Source organism: Cervus canadensis, chromosome 7 (assembly GCF_019320065.1).
Source record: "Cervus canadensis isolate Bull #8, Minnesota chromosome 7, ASM1932006v1, whole genome shotgun sequence".
Classification (NCBI taxonomy): domain Eukaryota; kingdom Metazoa; phylum Chordata; class Mammalia; order Artiodactyla; family Cervidae; genus Cervus; species Cervus canadensis.
In genome coordinates, this window is record NC_057392.1 from 13189246 (window position 1) to 13208915 (window position 19670).

Here is a 19670-nt window from a genome sequence, read left to right on the forward strand (position 1 = left end):
AGAGAGGTGGAGTGGGGAAGACAGACGCAGAGGGGCAATGAGAGAGGGTCCGATTCGGTAGCCTCTTGGAGGCACGGCGGGGCTACCCTCTCCCGCCCGAGTGCGGGGTCCGGGTGGGTGGACTGACGCCCCTCAGCCCCGCAGCGCCGCGGGCCCCGCATGACATCAGAGGCTAGGGAGCGCGCAGAGCGCAGGCGCGGGCGGAGAAGCAAGGCGGGAGGGGGCCGACTGGTGCGGCTCGGGAGAGCGCTCCTCCGCCCCGCGCGCCGTCCCTGAGCCCCGCTCCGCCCGATCCTCGCAGTCCGCGCCGCGCCGCGCCTCGGGCGTCCAGAGCGCGCCGCATCAAGCGCCGCCTGCGGCCGCCCAGCCCCATCCTTCCTCCTCCTCCTCCTTATCTTTCTCCTCCTCCTCCGCCGCCGGACACGCAGCCGCAGGCCGGGGCCGGGACGCAGCTGGGGAGTCAGGGACGCGCGCAGCCAGCCCTTCCCCCTCCGGCTCCCGCACCGCCGGCCGCCTCCCCTCGCCCTCCTCCTCTCCCCTCCCTGCTCCTTCGCTTCTCCTCCTCCTCCTCTCCCAGCCCCAGCTGCCAGCACCATGTCCGCAGGGGGAGATTTTGGGAACCCACTGAGAAAATTCAAGTTGGTCTTCCTGGGGGAGCAGAGCGGTAAGTACCCCGCTTATTCCCCGGGTTTGGGGTCGAGCCCACCCCCGCCGCCAAATCATCCACCCCACTGGGACCCCGACCTCGGCTCGAAAAGGCCCCTCGGTGCCCGGGTAAAGGAGAGGTTTGGGGATGGGGAGGTCGGGGCCGGCTCGGAGGGGCCGGCAGGGGAGGCTCCGAGGGTAAGGGCCGACGAGGCGCTGGGGCCAGAGGTGGGGGTGAGGGTGGGATCTGGGGTGAGCGCTCGGGGTGCGGTGCAGGTGCGGCGCGGCGGGGAGGCTGGAGGGCGGCGGCTCGCTCGGCGGCGCCGGCCGCGGGCGTGAAGGCTCCTGGCTCGCTGGCTCGCTCGCACTGCGGCACCGGCTGCGGGCGACCGCGCAGGTGGCGGGGCGCCGATGAGGGTCGCAGGGAGGGCGCGTGCACCTCTTTAGAGAACGAGACGGCACTGTCGTCTGGCCGCTCCCCAAACCGCGGCACCGGAGAGGCTCCCTGGGGCCCCTGACGGGAACCGTAATTGCGGACACGTCCAGGCCCTGGGGCAGACGGCCGCGGGGAGACGACCGACATCTGTCTCCTCTGAAAAGAGCAGGTGCAGATCGTGGGGGAACAGGGCGCCTACCTCCCCTGGCTTACGTCCGACTGGGCACAGAAGGTTCTAGACCCGCTGCCCTTCGCTGCTGTGTGTTAGCCGCTTTGAGGCTCAGGGGTCTGAGCGATGACAGCAGGGGTTCCCCAGTGCAGGGCAGATTTGGGGGATGGTACCGGGGCGCCTTGCACCAAGAGCCGTGAAGCCCGGCGCTGGGCAGAGAAAGGACCAGGCGACACGCCCTGCCTGGCTTCCCAGCACCCCTCCCAAGAGCGTTCTCGGCGGATTCTTCCCACCCCCACCTCCCAGCTCACCGCCCTTCTTGGGGGAGGGGAGGCCACCGTGGCAGCGGGCCAGGGGCCAGGGAGACGGGGAGACAAACGGCTTTCCTGCTGTCTGGTAGCTCCCCGGGGAAAGCATCTCTGAAAGCCAGGTTAGTCCTGAGGAGGGAAGACCAGACTGAAGAGCATGGAGCCTCTGACACTTGTAGGAAGGAGTGGTTCTCCGAGCATCCCTGCAGAGGCCTCTCACTAGAGGCTGCGGGGAGACAGGCTGGGCCTTGACCTGCTCTGGGAGAAGGCTGTCTCTGGAGGCAGGACCACCAGCTCTAGCTGTACGGACCGGTCCAGTTCACCCGGTGTAGTGCCTGTCTGTACAAGGGGCCGCAACACACACAACCTTGGGAGGACCTGGTGAGCCCCAGGAACAGCGCTGCTGTGATGCGTGTGTACATGCTGGTTGTGGAGGTCACATGACAGTCGCCTGCCTGCCGCTGCTCATTACCTGGGATGGAGGGCTGGCTCAGAGAAGGGTGTCAGAAGGTGGCCAAGCTCTGACGTGTGCTTTAGGGCCAAGCTGGGCATTTCTGAACAAGATGAACTCAGCCAGCGAGCCCTGTGTCCTGGACTCTTGAGTTTCTGATCTTAGTAGATTCCAGTTTCACAAAACTAACTTTTTCTTGTGCCTAAAGGGATTTGGGGGCAGAGGGGTTGGTCTTCACATTACAGTGCTCGTCTTACCACTGCTAGAGCCCTGGGAGTTGAATTCTTAGCTGTGTTCCCTTGAGGAGATTTCGAAGCCTCCCTGAGCCAGTCGTTCTCTTACCCCTTCATGTTTCCCAGTGTCTCTCAAAGGGCTGGACCCTGAGAGGTTGTCAGTAAACATGTTTTTATTCCAAGTCTGAATATGCTTCAGTCAAGGACCAGGGGTTTGATGAGGAGAATGCATCTGGTGTGTTTGAGTGAAAACTCTGGGCTCCCTCGGAACCTCTGATGGGCTGAGGCCCCTGCTGAGCTCTACAAACCCCCTTTGCACCTAAAATCACAGAAACAAGAGCTGAAGGCCTCAGAGAGTGAGCCCCCACCTCTTCAGCATGTTTATAAGGGAAGTTCGAACCCCAGGGTGGGGTGTGGACCCACAGGTCTATTGTGAGTTGTTAACACTTCTGGGACTGGAACTCATGTCTCCTGTTCCCAGTCACTAACATGCCATTGGGAAATGAGGTGACCTTGAATTGGGAAAGCCAAGAATTGGGAATCTTTACTCTTAGGAGGTGGTGGTTACCAAACTCTGGCCAGGACTGTGGCTGAGTTGGGTGACCTGGTGGGGATGCCAGGCCAGTCGTTTGGGATCATGGTTTCCGGGCCCTTTGAACATGGTCTTTAGGGGAAAAGGCACTGCCATTAGCCACACTGGTTCCTTCTGGCAGGGAGCTCTAGGGCCCTGAAGACTCCTCCCACTTTATGCCATTAGTGAGTTATTCACCTTCAATTTTACAGAGCTTTGGGGTCCCCGAGTTATGCAGGGGACATGTGCATCCCTGAGCCTGGTGAAACAGAGAAATCACCACCACAGCCATGACTTCCATCTTGCCTGCGTGCACTTTTATACATGTTGGTCCTTTGTGCCCACATCCTCCACAGCCTGTGTGGTGGAGGGAGCCGCTGAATTCTGGTCATCACCTCCACCCAGGGTCTCCCTCCCTGTGTGGTGTGGGAGGTCTCTCCCCTTCTGTACATGGGGATCTCAGGTCTGCTGAGCACAGCAGAGACTTCTAGAACAGCAGTGGGCTGGCCTGTATAAGCGGAGCCTCCTGGAAACAGGCCCGGGGAAGGAAGTAGAGGGCTATGGCCTTCTCTTGTTTCCTGTACCTGCCATCATGGTGGCATCTCTCTAGGCCAGTACTCAAGGACAGCTGGGTCCCAGAGAGGAGTGCCCACCCTGGAGCCCAGTGATGAGGAGGGTGCCTTGAACCAGATAATACCAGGGGCATGGGGCCTTCAGAGATAAACTGGGGACCAGGTTTGGTTGGGACATCTTAAGGAGCCACTCTAGGGAAAATACCTCTAGTCTATGAGAGAGCACCCCCTCCAGGCACAGAATGATTGTTTGCCCTGGATTGTGGAATACAGGGCTGGCCAGTGTCAGCCTGGCAGGGGAAGGGATTGTGCAGAGAATGTTGTAGACCCAGGATGAAGGGTTTCCTTGCAGTGGGGAGGCTGAGCAATCCTCTTGGGGCTCGGACAGCTCTCTCAGCCTGCTGGCCTTGCTCTCATGTCAATGGCAGTGGTTGGGGAGAGGGGGTGATGCACACCAGTCCTGACTTGGGCACTTGGTGGCATCCAGAGAAGGGAGGCCTGAGCAGATATCTGAGGAAGGAGCTTACCTCAGGGACACAGCCCTGCTTCTGAGTTCTGCTGGCATTCGATGGGGTCTCTGGCTTCATGCAGGGCTTCTCCAAGTGTATGTGGCCTGGAGGAGGAAGTGTGCTGTGTCTGCTGCACGCTGGCCTCTGCTAATCTGCCTTCCCTGAGACTCCTCCAGCCAGAGCAGGAAGATGGGTGGACCCAAGTTTGGTCTAGTTCCCCAGGCTGAAGCCAGCAGTCCAGCTGCCCCTTCTGACTAGGTGCCCCCCATTGCCCCTGGCAGTGGTGCTGCTGGAGGTGCCATCCACGCACGGGACACAGAGTGAGTGGTGTCCCTGGACGTGTGTCGCACAGTGACCCTGCAGGCAGCGTTGTTGTTTAGTCATTTGCTCAACCATCCCTCTCTCCCTCCCCCACCCACCCCTCCCTTCCTTCTCCCAGCATCCATTTATTCATCCAGTCAGGTCTTTGAGTGGATCCCTGCCTCATGGAGCTTATAGTCCACTGGGGAGTGCAGATGTCTGCGGGTATAATTCCAGTAAAGGTCTGCGAGAGCCGTGACGAGGGAGGAACAGCTGCTGTGGAAGCACGTAGCAGGGTGTCCCACCCGCCTTCGGGGGCAGGTGACCACGGTGCTTTCTAAAGGCTTCAGAGGAGAAGAGGAGGAGATGCTTCTACAGGCCGTGTGCTGGGCTGAGCGCAGGGAGTAGCTCTCCCAAGGGGCCCATCCTCTCTAGGAAGCTCTGTTTCTTCTTCTCCCCACCTTGTAGAAGTGTGTGGGGTGGGGAGCAGGACGCTGAAGGTGACCCTCAGGTGTCTGGCTTGCTACTGCTGAGAAGGAAGGGGCTGTCCGTCCACTTTCATCCCAGTCCTCCCTGCCCATGGCCGGGCCCACCCTGGACCCCTGCCTTCCCACCACGCTCACTGCCACAGCCACCCCGGAAGCCTGCCACTGGCCTGGTGACTGTGCCTACCCCAGAGGTTTGCTCCTCCCAGACCCGCCGGCCCTGCTGTGCCCAGTCTAGCTGGGCACTTGCCATGGCAGAGCTTTGCTTTTTCTGAACATTTTTAAAAACAATCATATGCTGCCCTGAGACCTCTGTTGTGTTAATTATTTTGGATTTTAAAATGTTTACTAACTTTTTTTAGGTACAAAAACCCTACCTAAATTTTAAGCCCCTTAAGAGCAAATTTCAGCACCTAAGATCTAGTCACCTTTCCCACCTGTCCAACTGCAGGAGGTTTGTACTTATTCAATATCTCATGTGAAAATGATGAGAGATCTTTGCTGTGTGGGATTTGCTGATGGCCCATCAGTACATTGAAAGTGAAAGGAGGCAAGACAGCTTTGAAATAATGTTCTTCCTGCGGACACCTGCCGCTTTGTCAAGCCAGAGGATTTTTATCTGCAGCACTTGAGTCTTTCATAGAGGATTGGCTCATTTATCCTTGGTCGTGCTCTACTCACCCTTCATCTTATGGAGCCTGAGTTTCTTAGGGCACCCCCCCATCCCTACCAGCATCTCTGAAGAACTGTGAGAGCAGCAAGGCCCCCAGAGATGGGGCAGAAGGGACACATCCAGCTTTCTGTGAGATCCGGTTTCAGTCACCGGGCGACGCTGTGCCTCAGCTTCATGGTCTTGTTTTTTTCTCTTCCCAGGTTTCCTCCCTGCCTTAGTGGCTGGGTAAGAGAGGGAACCTTGGACCTTTGCTTTATTTTTTTAAACAACTGGGTATATGAGGTCAGACACACACAGACAGACACCAAGACAAGAGTTAACCTGTACTCAGCATAAGAAACAGAGTTTCCCGTGTAGCTCAGTTGGTAAAGAACCTGCCAGCCATGCTGGAGACCTGGGTTCGATTCCTGGGTCATGAAGATTCCCTGGAGAAGGAAATGGCAACCCACTCCAATATTCTTGCCTAGAGAATCCCATGGACAGAGGAGCCTGGCCGGCTACAGTCCGTAGGGTTGCAAGAGTCAGACACAACTTAGTGCGTGCTTTCTTCTTTCTGGCATAAGGAAAAAAGTGGTATCCTCAGTGCTGATGATAAATGCTCAAGAACCAGCCAGAAGAGAAACAAGAAACTGTGAGAACTGGTTTTGGTGGTGCAGGTGTAACAATGATTACATGGTCTGATTATCGTTATCATTTGTCACCTCCAAATTATAATGAATACCATTAAAATATAACAGCCTCATTGTCCTTTTGTTACTTATTGCATCCCTAAAATTAGCCCATGAATAGTTATCCTTATGTGTTATCTTGACATTGCAAGCTCACCCAGGGCAGGCCTGAGGGTGGTACCATCCGTGTCCCATCCAGGCTGCGGAATGTCCCTCTCCTCCCCACCGTGTCTTCCACTGTTGCGGAATGAATGAGCCATTGAATGTGCAGGGCTGTCTGGCTCTCAGTGTAAATAATTTAGAGAAACAGATGGACAGCCGCGTTGCAGAAGGTGAGGAAAGGTTACGTCGAACTGCAGAATTCATAAACGTCGGGAGTGGACTGCTGTACTGGGCATTTCTTCAACTGTCTGTGTGTCTGTCATCATTTTCTGTTTCTCACGACAGAGAAGATGGCGGAGGTTGCCAGGGAGAAGTACCCGATGCACCCTGAGATGGCCAGCTTTTGTTAGATCCCGAAAGACAGGCTGCCAGGAAATCAGGCCATAGGCTGTGCTAGGCACTTAAGCCCTGAGGGGACTGTGAGGATGAGAAAGCCAGTCTCTGCTTCCTGGAACAGGGCAGGGAGGAATGAAGGTTCCTAATGCCTGAGGACTCCTAAGAGAGCTTCTAATACCGAACTTGACATTTCCAATTCCCTTTATTATTTTGGTAACTTTGGCCCTGAACTAAGTGAGATCTTTTTTGAAAAGTAAATTTTCACTACCATGAATACATTATTATTTTAGTAAAATGATTTATTTTTAGTAGAAAGGCATATTTATTTTGGTCTCTTGGTAACAAGTCTGGTGGGAGCCCAGGTGACTCAACCATATGTCCTGGACGGGGTAGCAGTCTTTCCTAGGGGGTGACATAATCAAAGGACAGACCCAGGTGCAGGAGAAAGCAGATTATTCCTCACCCATGAGGGCAGAATGGAGCCTTTAAAGTAAAGGTTACCTCTATAAAATGCTTGGAAAGCATGGCAGCCCGGAGCCCCAGCAGGAGCTGGGGGCAGTGGACAGGTGAAGAAGGAGACTTCCTTTGGGTGTGTTCTGTGCTGGAGACCTCAGCTTTCCTCCAGGGCCTGGGCAGCTGGGATGGGGCTTGTTGCCTTCACAGGGTTACCCTAGAGCAAGAGGTTTCCAGTATTGGGGTCATAGACTCACTGAGTTTCCCCTGTGGCTGGAGATGCGGTGAGGGCAGGTCACAGAGACTGACTTGGCCAGGAGCTGGGACTTTCACCCAAGGGTGGTGGGGAACTGGCAGAGGATCCTCAGCTGGGGAGTGGCCTGGTCACTTTGCTGGGGAAGGATCCATTATTCTAGAGGCTTGGAGAGGAAGAGGGGGGTGGTGTCCAGACCCAGCCAGCCCTTCCTGACAAGATGGAGTTGACCCTCCTGGGTTCCTGGGCCCTCCCCCAGTTAACCCAGGTAGCATTTGGGAAAACCCAGTGTGCTCAAGGCTCCACAAAGGGAGCCGCAGATGTGGGGTTCATCCTGCTTTGCAGAGGCTCTGAGAGCTGGTCACGCCCAGCGACTCCCTGCTTATGTGGCAGGCTGGAAATCCAAACCCAGGTCACCATCGAGAAACCGTGAACTGCTGGGCCTTGTGCCTCAAAGGCAGGCCCAGGCTTGAGGCGGGCGGGGAGACAGAAGAACACTGAGGTTGTGTGGAAACGGGGTCCACAGTAAATGCCTCCTGGGGAATCACGTGCCAGGCTCTTTGCTGAGGTGGAGCTGGCAAACACAGCGTGGCCGGGGGGTGGGGGGTGGCGGCCTTTAATTCTCCCAGACTGTGGGGAGGAGGGCAGCAGCTCTCGGAAGGAAGCAGGTCTCCTCGAGGGAGTCTGATGGAGCTGGGATTGCATAGCAGGCCCTCTGTTCTCATAAGTGTGAGCTGCTTATCTGGGATGGTTTAAAGGGAGCTGATAGGAATGGTGTCACTAAAGTCCTCTAAGTCAGCCTACTGCCGTGGAGGAAGACTATTCCCCAAGTTCTAGCTGAGAACTAATTACACAGGAGGGAGGAACCAGTCACTCTGAGAAGCTGGTTCCCACCAGCTCTGGGTGTAACCCTTCCTCTGGCTTCCTTCTCCCTCATAGGCCTGGAGATACCAGGGCCCTGGAGACCCTGATTCTGTCCGGTGCCTGCCATCAGCTGGCCATGTGGTTGGATTAGCTTCAGCCCATCTCGGACTTTCGCGATATGCCCCTGGAGGCTAGAAGACCTGGTGATCACTGGGGCCAGTGGAGCTCTAAATGGTTCTTTATTCAGCGCCAGCTTAGAGTAGGATGCCAAGCCAGTAACACTCCCAGCCTGGACACAGCACAGTTTGGAGGGGCTGCAGGGATGAAGGCACGGGATCAGGGCCTCTCAGCTTTCTCCCATGTAGCTGCCCTGGGCTCCAGTGCAGGGTCCACTCCAGTCTGCCGCCTCTCCTCTTGGCCGGCACTCTAGGCCCACCCACCTGGGCCCAGCCCTCCCTGCTGTGCCCTCAGGCTGCTATGGTTCATCCCTGCTGCTGATGTGTTTGGCTCAGGTTGCCAGGCAACAGGGATGGAGCTGTTTTGCCCTTCCTGCCGGCAGGCATTTATTCCATACAGAGGACCCCTGATGAGGACAGCTCCCAGGTGCTCCTACTCCAAGACACTTCCTTCTGCAGGCAGGTGGGCAAGTGGTAAGCAGGGATGGCTGGGAAAGGCCCAGAGCCAAAAGGGGTATGCGGTGTCCACCACAGACCAGTCAGGCTTAGTGACCCAGTCCTGGCTCCTGTTCCAGCCCCATCGCCAGCACTGTCCTTTCAAGCCCTGGGCTTCCACCCCAGCCCAGCCCTTTCTGTCTGGGTGTTGGGATGTAACAGGACCCCCTGTGCTCATTTCCCTCCCCAAGACAGTAGGGTTTTCATGACTTTCATGATGTATTGACTGCAATAATACATAACAATGCTGAATATTCCAGAGGAGGTCATTTTGTTAATGAAGTAGTAATGGTGATCCCCCCTGGTAGATGTGTGAGGGGGAGAGAAGTAAGGGTTCAAAGCTTGGAGAGTCACTGATAGACTCTCTTTGTGTAGTGAGCTGCAGGGTATGCATCCCTGATCTGACAGGTAGAGCTGCCCATCCCATTTTATAGAGGAGGGAAGTGAGGCCTTGAGAGGCGGAGGCATTTACACAGCGTGCAGGACCGACAAGTCGCTACCGCCAAGCTCGGAAGGACCGCAAGGGCCCTGAAAACCCCAAGGTGGTGTTTTCCCTGCTTCCCAGCCTGGCAGGGAGCCAGGCAAACTCACCCTGAACCCCCTGGCCCCACAGTTGCTCACAGGCTAAGCACCTCAACTTCATGGCTACTGTCCTTCCCTAAGGACACGGCCCAGGGACTGCAGCCAAAGGTTCTGCCCTGTGAGTGGAATAGTGCTTGACCCAAGGTAAGTGGGTTGTAAGCCTCAGCCAGTGTTGATGGGAATATTAAGTATACAGGCAATCTTGTGGGTGTGGTCTGCTGGGGAGTCAGGGAAGGCTTCCTGGAAGAGGTGGTATACAGTGAGCAGGAATTCACTGGCAGGTGAGGGGAGGCATCATGAGCCTCCTGGCTCTTCATGAGAGGGCCGGGCTCTGCCAAGGCCAAGGGCTGTGATGGGTGTGGGTCTTCCAGAGAATTGGGTGTGCTTCACGTGGCTGGGCTCTGCTGTGGTTGGGGGAACGTGGTGGGAGGAGTTCTCCCTGGGGAAGCAGGGTCAGGCCACATGCCAGGGTCTGGGCCTTGCCTGCAGGTAGCCAGAACACACTGGGGGGCTTCAACCAAGGAAGGGTGTGTCTGTAGGTTAACAGACAAAGATATGATCTGGTTGCAAGCAGGAGATGCAGGTGTCCTGAACCAGGCCACTAGGAACATTCAGAGGATGGAATTTGGAGAAGGGCTTGTGACAGGTGTCAACTTGAGCTTTCTTCCGGGTCTCAAGTTCAGCTCTGCTGGGGATGTATATTTTCTTCATTGTTTCTCTGTTGAATGAGGACTCAGAAACAGTTAAGGGATGGGGAGGAGGGGGTTTTGTCCTTCTCTGCAAGAGCACATTGTCCTCAGATGGACCCAAACTGGCTGCCTTAAGCTCCTCAATCCTTTGGCCCCTGCTTCCCCTGGGTGCTCCTGGACTGCTGGCTGCCCTTCCAGACTCTTCCCATCCTGCTCAGGGCAGAATTCACCACCTGGTGAGAAGCTGCTGCTGAGTGTGTGCAAGCCCCAGCCCTCTTGTAGCCTTCTGTTACTGCCTCCCTTGCTGGGCTTCCCTTCCAGCAGACACCTGACTCCCTTTTTTGCTTTCTTCCATGGATTCCCCTTGTTCTTCTCTGTGGCTTCCGGCTCCCCAGAAAGCCCAGGGATCCCTGAGGACTGGAGGGAGGCCTGTGTGGAGAAGAGCCTCCCTCCCCACCTGGGAAACAGAAACCCGGTCTTAAGTGGGCTGCACAAAAAGCCAGGGAGCCAGCATGGAAGAAAGGTCCTGCTGTCCTGAACCCAGCCCCCACCCACAGGTCAAGTCATGGTCTCACAGTCTCTTCTCAAGGCCTGAAATGCCGCCCTCCAAAGCCCTGGTAACCTCTGCTCCCTGCCCCTCCTGTCTTCTGGCCCTGGAGATTATTGAGCCCCACCTGGGTATTCCTTTGTCAGTGTAGCTGGTGTCGGGAGAATATCCTAATTAGGAGTTGTCAGTGGTCACTGCACGTTTCAGTGGGCAGGGCCACATTCACCATCTGTGAGGTCAGAGTGAATAGGGAGACCTGTGCCCTCAACTGGTGCTCACCAGCGGTGTCACCCCTGCCCAGGTTGCTGGCCCAGGAAAAACCAGCCTGCAAGTTGGCAGCAAGCAGCTCAGCCCAGCTTTGACCTTTGCAAAACCCTGCTCCATACCCCCTTTGGCCTCCTCCCCGGGGCAGAGGCGGGACCAGGAGACCCATCCCTGGCTTGGGACTGCAGAACTGCATGTGTGACCTCCACACGGGGGACAGGTCCCTCTGGGGGAGAGGGCAACGGAGAGAGAGGTAGAGAAAATGTTCTATGCTGACCGTGTTGGTGAGCAGGGAACAGATATCATACAGATGGAGAGAATCAGGTGAAGCATTGAGAACACACGTTTCTTGGGTATTTCCCCATCCAGTGAAGCGGGGCAGGCAGGGGAGGAAAATGGGAGCATCAGGGGTGCCAGAAAGAGAAGGCCATGGAGGCACTGAGGGGAGGCCCCCCACCGCACCCACATGCCGGAGTGCCACCGTCACGGGGCTTCTGGCCGCCTCACGCTGCTGCCTTGGGGAAGCTCGGCTGGTGTAGGCTCCAGGCAGTGGTGCTGACCAGAGAGAATTAAAGGATCCTGTGGAGACACTGATTCCTGCTGGGCACAGGAGTGATGGGACTCATTCTGTATTCAGGTGGAGGATGAGGTGAGAGGTCGGGACCTGCTGCTGTGAGGAGGCTGACGACCCCTCACCAGGTGGAGCAAGAGTGGAGAGAAGGGCTCCCACATTGTCCCGGGGGATGAGGGGGGCGTCTTGTCAGCTCACTGCACCAGCGCTGAGACTCCAGGCTTCCTTGAACATACCCAGTCTTATCTCTCCCTCCACAAGTCCAGGTGTCTCTTCCCCACTAGGACATCGCAGTTCCCAGACTGGGCGGCTGCAAGTGGGGTCAAGCCTTGGATCCACGTGATTGTCTGGTTCTGTTCTTTGTGTTAAGAGCACCTCTGAGAAGGGTTTCTTTTGGGGGAAATAAAAAAGCCACTCTCAGATCAGCCACTTATTCTGGGATATTAACAGATCCTACGTGCAGCACCAGCATCCGGAAATTCTCCCCTGATCTAATCCATCACTCCCCCACATCCAGCCGGAGCACTGCAGGCTGCTGCCCACATCAGAGTGTGACATGCATGTCACACACCTAGCCCACCCACCCTGTTGTCTCCCACCTGCGTCAGAAGAGGGCAGAACTTCAGAGGCTGGGCCAGAACAGCTCAGCTCCTTGTGTTCCTCCATCGTGCAGCTAAAGGGTCATCTAAAGCAGAGTTCTAGTCCAGACAGCAGTGTCTGCTCGTCTGTCCACCTCAGCCAGAGGGCTGGCAGTGCTGTGGGAAATGTACGGTGAGGTAGTCCTAGCCTCTAACAGAGAGACCTGTGAGGTTCTGTTGCAGGTGCCTGGCCACTGACGCCGCTGCAGGAGAGGAGGCGGAGGCTAAGTCAAGAGTAGAGGGGGCATCTTTTAGGAATGTGAGATGGTTTGGCAGATAACGATCTAAGGTGACCCTAAATGAGTCACGCTTGTGTAGTCCTCTCCCCTTGAATCAGATGGAACCCAACACGTGCTTCTAGCCAATGTAGTATGGCAGGGAGGACAGCTGTCACTCCTGTGATTGTAGCTCTGAAAGACTCCTCTGCTGGCCTTGAAGGAGTGAGCTTCCGTGTGGGGAGAGGGTAGAGAGGGGTCATATGGAAAGGAACTGTGGCTGTTCCTCTAGAGGAGAAACAGTCCTCTAGCCACGAGGAACTGAATTCTGTCAACCACCTCAGATGGGAGTCTTGAAGAGGACCCAAGCTCCAGAAAGAAACATAGCCTAGTCAATACTGTGATTGTAACCTTGTGAGACTCCAACCAGAGGATCCAGGAAAGCCGTGCCCAGACTCCTGCCCCAGGAGAGTGTGATATAATAAATATATGTTGTTTTGATCCACTTCGTGGGGTTGTTACACAGCAACAGATAACTAATACAGATGGGGTGAAAATGTTTCCAGGGAGGACATACCTTAGAGATGCTCTTCTTCTGCAGACAAGGAATTGGAGCTTCCAGGAGGGGCTGTGACCTGCCCCTGGCTAAGCAGCTGGCTTGAGCCCCCCAAAGCAGGCATTGGGGTAGCCCAAGATTTGGACCCTGGTTCTTGCTCTGCTGCTGCTCTTCCTTCGTGCAACGTTGACCAAACCCTCCTGCTCCCTGGGTCTCTGATTTTTCCTGTTATGTGAAGCACCGGATCAGGTGATCTCTAGGTGCCTTCTTGCCATGATTTGGTATTCTGAAGCCACTCTGATCTGTCATCCTTCTAGAAGCCAGGCTTCAGGGCCTTACCACAGTTTAATCTCTGCTGCTTCTCCCATGTTGTGTTTCTCCCGGGGCTTCAAGAGGCAGGACCTTCCTGGCCTGGGCACACTTCAGTAAGCCTGATGGGCTCAGAGGCGGAGCTCTGGGCTATGCACCAGGAGAGTTACTCTCTGACTGTTACCCTTGTGCTGTGTGATCCTGGGCAAGTGGCGCCTCTTCTCTGACCTCACATCTGGTCAGCTCGGCGAGAGGCTCGGTCAAGTTTGATTCCAAGGTCCTCGATGGCTCCCACTCTCTGTGGTGCTGATTTGGAGCTTGTGGGATGGAGGCAGGTGAGGCTGGCTACGTTTTTTTCTGGCACCCAGGCATCCAAGTCCAGGAGGAGACCTGGATAGCCACCCAGTTCCTTGTTCCCCAAGCCTGGCCCTGCAAGCATCCCAGTGCCTAGCCAGCAGTCCTTTCTGGTCCACAGGGCTAGAGACGCAGAATCTTCCTTGCCTGCTGTGTGTTCCTGTGCTCATTGTCAGGCCTAGGGACACAGAGATATAGAATGCCTCTTCCACCCCAGAAACAAGGATCCTTGTCTCTAAATTTCACCTGCAGGTCTGTCCTTACTCCCTGCGTGAAGCCTGAGCAGGTGCCCTTGAGCCCATCCTGAAGGCAGGAGGGGTCTTCTTTCCGTTGATTGAGTGGGGAGGTCTCCATGTCCAGTCTTGCCTCACCAGCCCCCTGAACATGCAGTGGCCTGGGATTTTGCTTGTTTCTTCTGTGGCAAAGCAGCAAAGTGCCTGGAGTGAGCAGACTCGGGGGGGGGGGGGGGGGGGCGGGGCGGGGGCAGGGCCAGGGAGGGGCGTTGGGCCCACACAAGTGCTGGGAGCAGCCCCTGTGCATGGGGAAGCCTTGGAGTCAGCACTCCTGATCAGCCAGCCCAGGGTTCCTCAGAAGGATGCCCTGTCTCCAGCAGCCTGTGACCTTGAGGCCACCTTCCACCTGCCCGAGGGAGCTTGGTCTCATGACCAGGCCTCCATGCATGGAGGCTGTGAGTCCATTGTCACAAGGCCCCTCTGACTGGACCTCAGCTGATAATCTGGGAAACAAAAGCCGTGGCTCTCTGCACTCTGTCTACCCTCTCTGTCACCACCCCCACTCTCCTCTCCCTAGAATGAGGCTTTTAACAGCAATGCCACCAACAATTTGCCTGAGGAAGACAAGTGTAAATGTGAGTATGTACTTATAATATTACTTTGTAAACCTCCGTGCCATGGATGGGCCAAGAGTTCTTGGTTAAATAAACTACCAAATTGCATTAACATCAGCCTTGTCAAAAGATCAGCTGGTGGTGGGAATTCAGTGTATGCTGCTTCCTGCTCTCAAATGTGCATATCCTCACTTGGATGAAGTCTCCATAGCACCCATGCAGCTCTCAGACATGTGACATGATGGCCAGTGTAGGGTTTGTGTGGAGTGGGGCTGAGCCTCAAGCGGGTTGGAATGGAGCACGTTCTGCCCACCTGGGGTCTGGCTGTCCAGGGAAGCCAGGCCAGGGGGAAACTGTGTGTGCTATGGGCAGGACTCCTGTTCTAGCTGGGGATGGAGGGTAGCTAGCACTCAAAGCTCGCTGGTGCTGGTGCCTTGGGGACATGGAGGGGAGATTCAGCACCTTTGAAGCTGACAAGAGTGTCTGAGATGGTTCTCTGAGGCAGAGAGGGTCCAGACAGTGGGTGGGCTGATCACTATGTGCTCAGATCTCAGGTAATTTTTAAGAAATCCTGTTGATTTCTCAGTTTCACAGCTAAGACACCAGGAATACTAGAGAGTTTCTTCACACATCAGGGCTTCTGGTGCCTGCTGGCTTGAGTGTGTTCGTATGTGTGTGTGTATTGCATGCATCTTGGTGAGCATGTGCCTGTGTGGTTATGCCGGGTTCTGCCCACCATGCTGGCCTGTCAAGGCTTGCTCCCTCTCCGGTCTTTGCTTAGAAGGGCTCACAGCAATTCCCAGCTAGGTCCTGGTTCTCTGTGAAGACTGCTGATGCCAAGTACGGTTATATTCTAGTTCCTTAGGAAATTTTCATGTTGACAAGAATGTTTAATCAGAACAAACCATTTCCTGAATGTGTTCAGAATCTGAGAGACATGGATATAGTGTTATGCACTATATGTATATGTATGCATAAATTTTAAAAATCATCCTGTTTATTTTTTCCTTTAACTTTTTATTAAAATTTTATTTAAAATAAAATTTTATTTAAAATTATGCCAAAATACTTTTAGGCTTATAGAAAGTTGTAGGAATATTATGAAGACTTTCCATATGCCTTTTACCCAGAATGACAGCTTTTTACTCCTCTCATGGTATTCATGGCACTTCTGTGAGGTAGGCATTTCTTCCCCCATTGGACAGATAAGGACTCTGAGCCTCAGAGAGGAGAGTGACTAACTCAAGAACACACAGTGGCAGAGCCAGGATTAAAATCTAGGCCTGTCAGTGAGTGTACTAACATTCTGTGGAGTGTGAATGTGTTGGTGTCCTGCTTCTTCTGTCCCAAGGACCTCCTTTTTTGTGTTGTAGCTCTGCTAGCTAGAAATAGTCTTGGTACCTGACTTTTTTTTATTGCACTTCCATTTTTGAAAGATTTTTGCTGGGTATAGAATTCTGTGATGATAGTATTTTTCTTTCAGTCCTTCATATGTATCACTTCATTTTCTTCTGGTGTGCATGGCTTCTGACAAGGTAACAAAGATTTTTCTTCAATGTTCTCTTAGATCTGTGATCCGATAACTTTCTTATTTTTGTTTAAACAGTCAGGTGTCTCTTAAAGATATCTAAATGATATGAAAGAAATTTTACGTATTTAGCCATGTAGTGACCATTCCCTGTGTTCACCTTTCCTTTATGTGGATCCACATTTCTATTTAGTGTCATTTCACTTCTTCCTGGAAGACCACCTGTAGCATTTCTTGTGTGAGAGTCTTCTGGTGACTAATTCTATCAGCTTTTGAATATTTGAAAAAGTTTTTTTATTTCATTCTTGTTTTTGAAAGATGCTAGATTGTATATGTCTTAAAGCTACAGAATTCTAGATTAATGCGTTTTTCTTTCTGTACTTTACAGATATTGCTGGCATTGTTTCCGAGGAAAAGTTGCTGTCTTCCTTATATTTGTTTCTCTGTGTTTAATGTGTCATTTTCCCCTGGCTCTTCTTATGAATTTCTGGTATCACTGATTTGGTGCAGTTTGATTATGATGGAACTTTGTTTGGTTTCTTTTATGTTTCCTTTGCTTGGGGGTTGTTGAACTTTTTGGATCTATGGGTTTATATTTTCTCTCAAATTCAGAGTATTTTCAGTAAAACGTTCTTCAGATCTTTCAAGGACTCCAATTACGTGTATGTTAGTCTACTTGATGTCATCCCATAGCTCACTGGTACTCCAATAATTTATTTCTTTTCTTTTTACTCTGCATTTTATTTTAGATATTAATATGTCTTCAAGTTCATTAATCTTTTCTTCTGCAGTTAATCTGGGATTAGTCTGTTGCTAATCCAATCTAACATATTTTCCATCTCCCACATTATAGTTTTTACTCTAGGAGGATGAGTTGTGTCTTTTTAAATATCTGCTATATCTCTGTTTAACTTTTTAAAAGAATGCCTATTTGGCTGTGTTGGGCCTTAGTTGCAGCATGTGGGGTGTTCATTGCATCATGGGGTCTTTCACTGAGGTGCATAGGCTCTCTAGTTGTGGCATGTAGGCCTAGTAGTTGTGGCATGTGAGCTTAATTGCTCTGTGGCATGTGAGATCTTAGTTTCCCCATCAGGGATTGAACCTGTGTGTCCTGCATTGCAAGGTGGATCTTAACCACTGGACCACAAGGGAAATCTCTCTGTTTAACTTTTTGAACATATGAAATGCAGTCATAGTAATTGTTTTTTTTTTTTTTTAGTAATTGTTTGCTAATTCTAATATTTGTGTCAGTTTCAATTGATTTTTTCCCTTGTTATTAAGGATCTATTGCTTCTTTTCATGCCTAGTAATTTTTTATTAGATGCTAGACATTGTGAATCTTGTCATGTTGTGTATTGTACAGTTTTTGTATTTCTATAGATATTCTTAGGATTTGTTAGCTGGGACTGGAGTGGTGCTCAGTCTGGGGCTAATTATCTCCCACTGTTGAGGCACAGCCCTTCTGAGTTCTTGCCCCCAATGTCCCATGAGTGAGGAATGTTTTCACTCTGGCTGGTAGGAGCAGGCGCTATCCCAGGTCTGTGTGGATGCCAGGCAGTGTTTCCTTTTTAATCCATTTGGGTGGTTCTTTCCCAAGTCTTGAGCAGTTTTTTTTTGTATATCTTTGCTGATCAATCCTTAGCCAGAGACTTAAGGGAGTCACTTTGCAGACCTCTGGTGTTCCCTCACCCTCTCTGTACCTCCGTCTTCTCTTGTGAATTCAGCTGCCTTGTTTTCCCTGGACTCTTAGCTCCGTCTCCCTGCTGATTGTCCCATGGCCTGAAATTTTCTCAGAGCAGCAATCTGAAGCAATTAGGGGGCTCACCTCATTTGTTTCATATCCCTCAGGGTTTATTGACCTTTATTGCCTGATGTACTGTCTTTTCTTATTATGTTTTGTCTTTATTTTGGTTGTTTCCAGTGAGGAGACAAATCTGATCCTTTTTACACAATGTTGATTGGAAGCTAACATCCTTTGGTCTTTGGCTTTTCATTTAATCATTTATTTGTAGCGGACACTGGTCTAGGCCTATAAGTGAGAACATTGGCTTGGGCAGTGATATTGTCTGGTCTGGTTAGCATCCTTGATTTTCATCTGCAATGTTTTACAATTAATTATATAAACATGTAAATTTGCTGCATGATTTCTGTACTCCAGACTCTTTGCAAGAACTTTCTGCTATTCAGCTCTTATTGAAAACTCACTGTTAAATGAATAGTTTGGTTTTATATTATGAATACTGTGAACTGTACAGTTGGTCATGTTCACTTTTTTTTGCTTGACTTTTTTGACTGTCAAGAGCCTTGGGCAATACCTTAGTCTGACTTTAATGATTGAGTAATATATTTTAAGGTGTATGTCTATGAACAAACTTCTTTTCTCCCGCCTTCTCGTTTTAGCTTATTTGTCCTTTGTCTTATATCGCTCTCAAAGTTCTTAGTTGCAAATAAGAAAAATCTATTCTCACTCTCCCGTTGATTCAGGCAGACAGTCAATGTATCAGAGCAATGACTAGGGAGCTCAGAGTCTCTGGGAGGCTCAGAGGACCAGGCTTGGAGCAGCAGCCTGAGTCATACCACGACTGGTCCAGGGGGAGAGACAGCCCATGTGCTGAGAACTGGCAAAGACTGATGCTGAAACCCACGTCCTGGCCGCCCCTGCGTGCAGAATCCAGGGACATCCCACACCTCACTAGATTCATTTCTGGTGAGTCTCACGTGAGTATCTAGTGGGAGAAGCCTAAGTCAGATGCTTCCAACAGAGCTGCAAGAGAGGCTGCTGCACTGGGGAGGATGGTGTTAGATCTCCCCAGGGTAGTAGAGGCATTCAGAGGGATTGGGCAGCTATTCACTATTGTTATTGATAGGTAGCTATTATATCCTGATATTATTTTAAATGCTGATAGCTTCAAAATTCACCATTTTGTGGGGAGAAACAGGAGAGGGTTAGTGCAGATGAGTGCAAGCACTCCTGTGCACAGCTCCCAGCCCGGTGCACCCTCCCTGGGCCCCTCAATCCTCTGTTCTTCCACCAGAGCAGACAGTGGAGCACAGGCCCTTCTGTGCTCTCAGGGCTCCAGGTTGATGCAGGTGGGAGTGGGCGTGAAATGTTTGAAGGTTAGTAAGAACCGAGGGTCAGAGGGACTCCGCTCATAGCAGGAAATGAGCCCCTCCCTTGGTCCCTTTATCCAGCTGCATTTCAGACTTGGTAAGCATTGTCAAAGTGGAAGCAGCCCTTAAAGACCACCTAACCTGACCTCATTGGAATAATGACCTCTTAGCTCCTTAAGTGGCAAAGCTGAGATATACATTGGTGGGGGGGGGGGGGGGGGACAGAGTGAACAACACCCTACTGCCCCTGACCCAGGACAGACTTTCCTGGTGTCCTGGGCTCAGACAGAGCAGATGGGGACAGGTGGAGGACAGTGCGGAAGCAAGAGCGTCAGGGATGGGCCAGGCTCCTGATTGGAGCAGGAGAAAGGGCCTGGGCCAGCCCAGGCCCCCCACCCCCCACACACAGACTGTCCTGCAACCCCTTCTTTGGCTTCTTCCCTCCTCCTCCCTCCTCTGTTCTGTCTTCCCTGGATCCCCCAGTGAAGCCCAGGTGACTGAGCATCCTCTGGCAGAGGGAATTAACACACTTAATTAAAGTGTCCAATGAAGAGCTTTGCATACTTCTTAATTACAGTTTGAGTCCTTTGGGGGATGGTTTGAAATGGAATTTTCACGTGTTTCCTCATTTAGCCTACGGTGAGCCAGCTGGCCCCTCAGGGCTCAGGTAGGAGCTGGCAGAGCCCTATTCTGCAGCAGC

General features: G+C 52.6%; 1 protein-coding gene across 1 annotated transcript in view; it reads left to right on the top strand.

Annotated features, from left to right (window-relative positions):
• Window positions 1-203: 203 nt before the first annotated feature.
• The window catches only part of RAB6B (RAB6B, member RAS oncogene family), a 58459-nt gene continuing 38992 nt past the window's right edge, over window positions 204-19670 (top strand). Inside the window, exon 1 of the mRNA XM_043474373.1 lies at window positions 204-664. Coding sequence (XP_043330308.1) covers window positions 595-664 — 70 coding nt within the window. The 5' untranslated portion in view covers window positions 204-594. The remainder of the gene's footprint in view (window positions 665-19670) is intronic.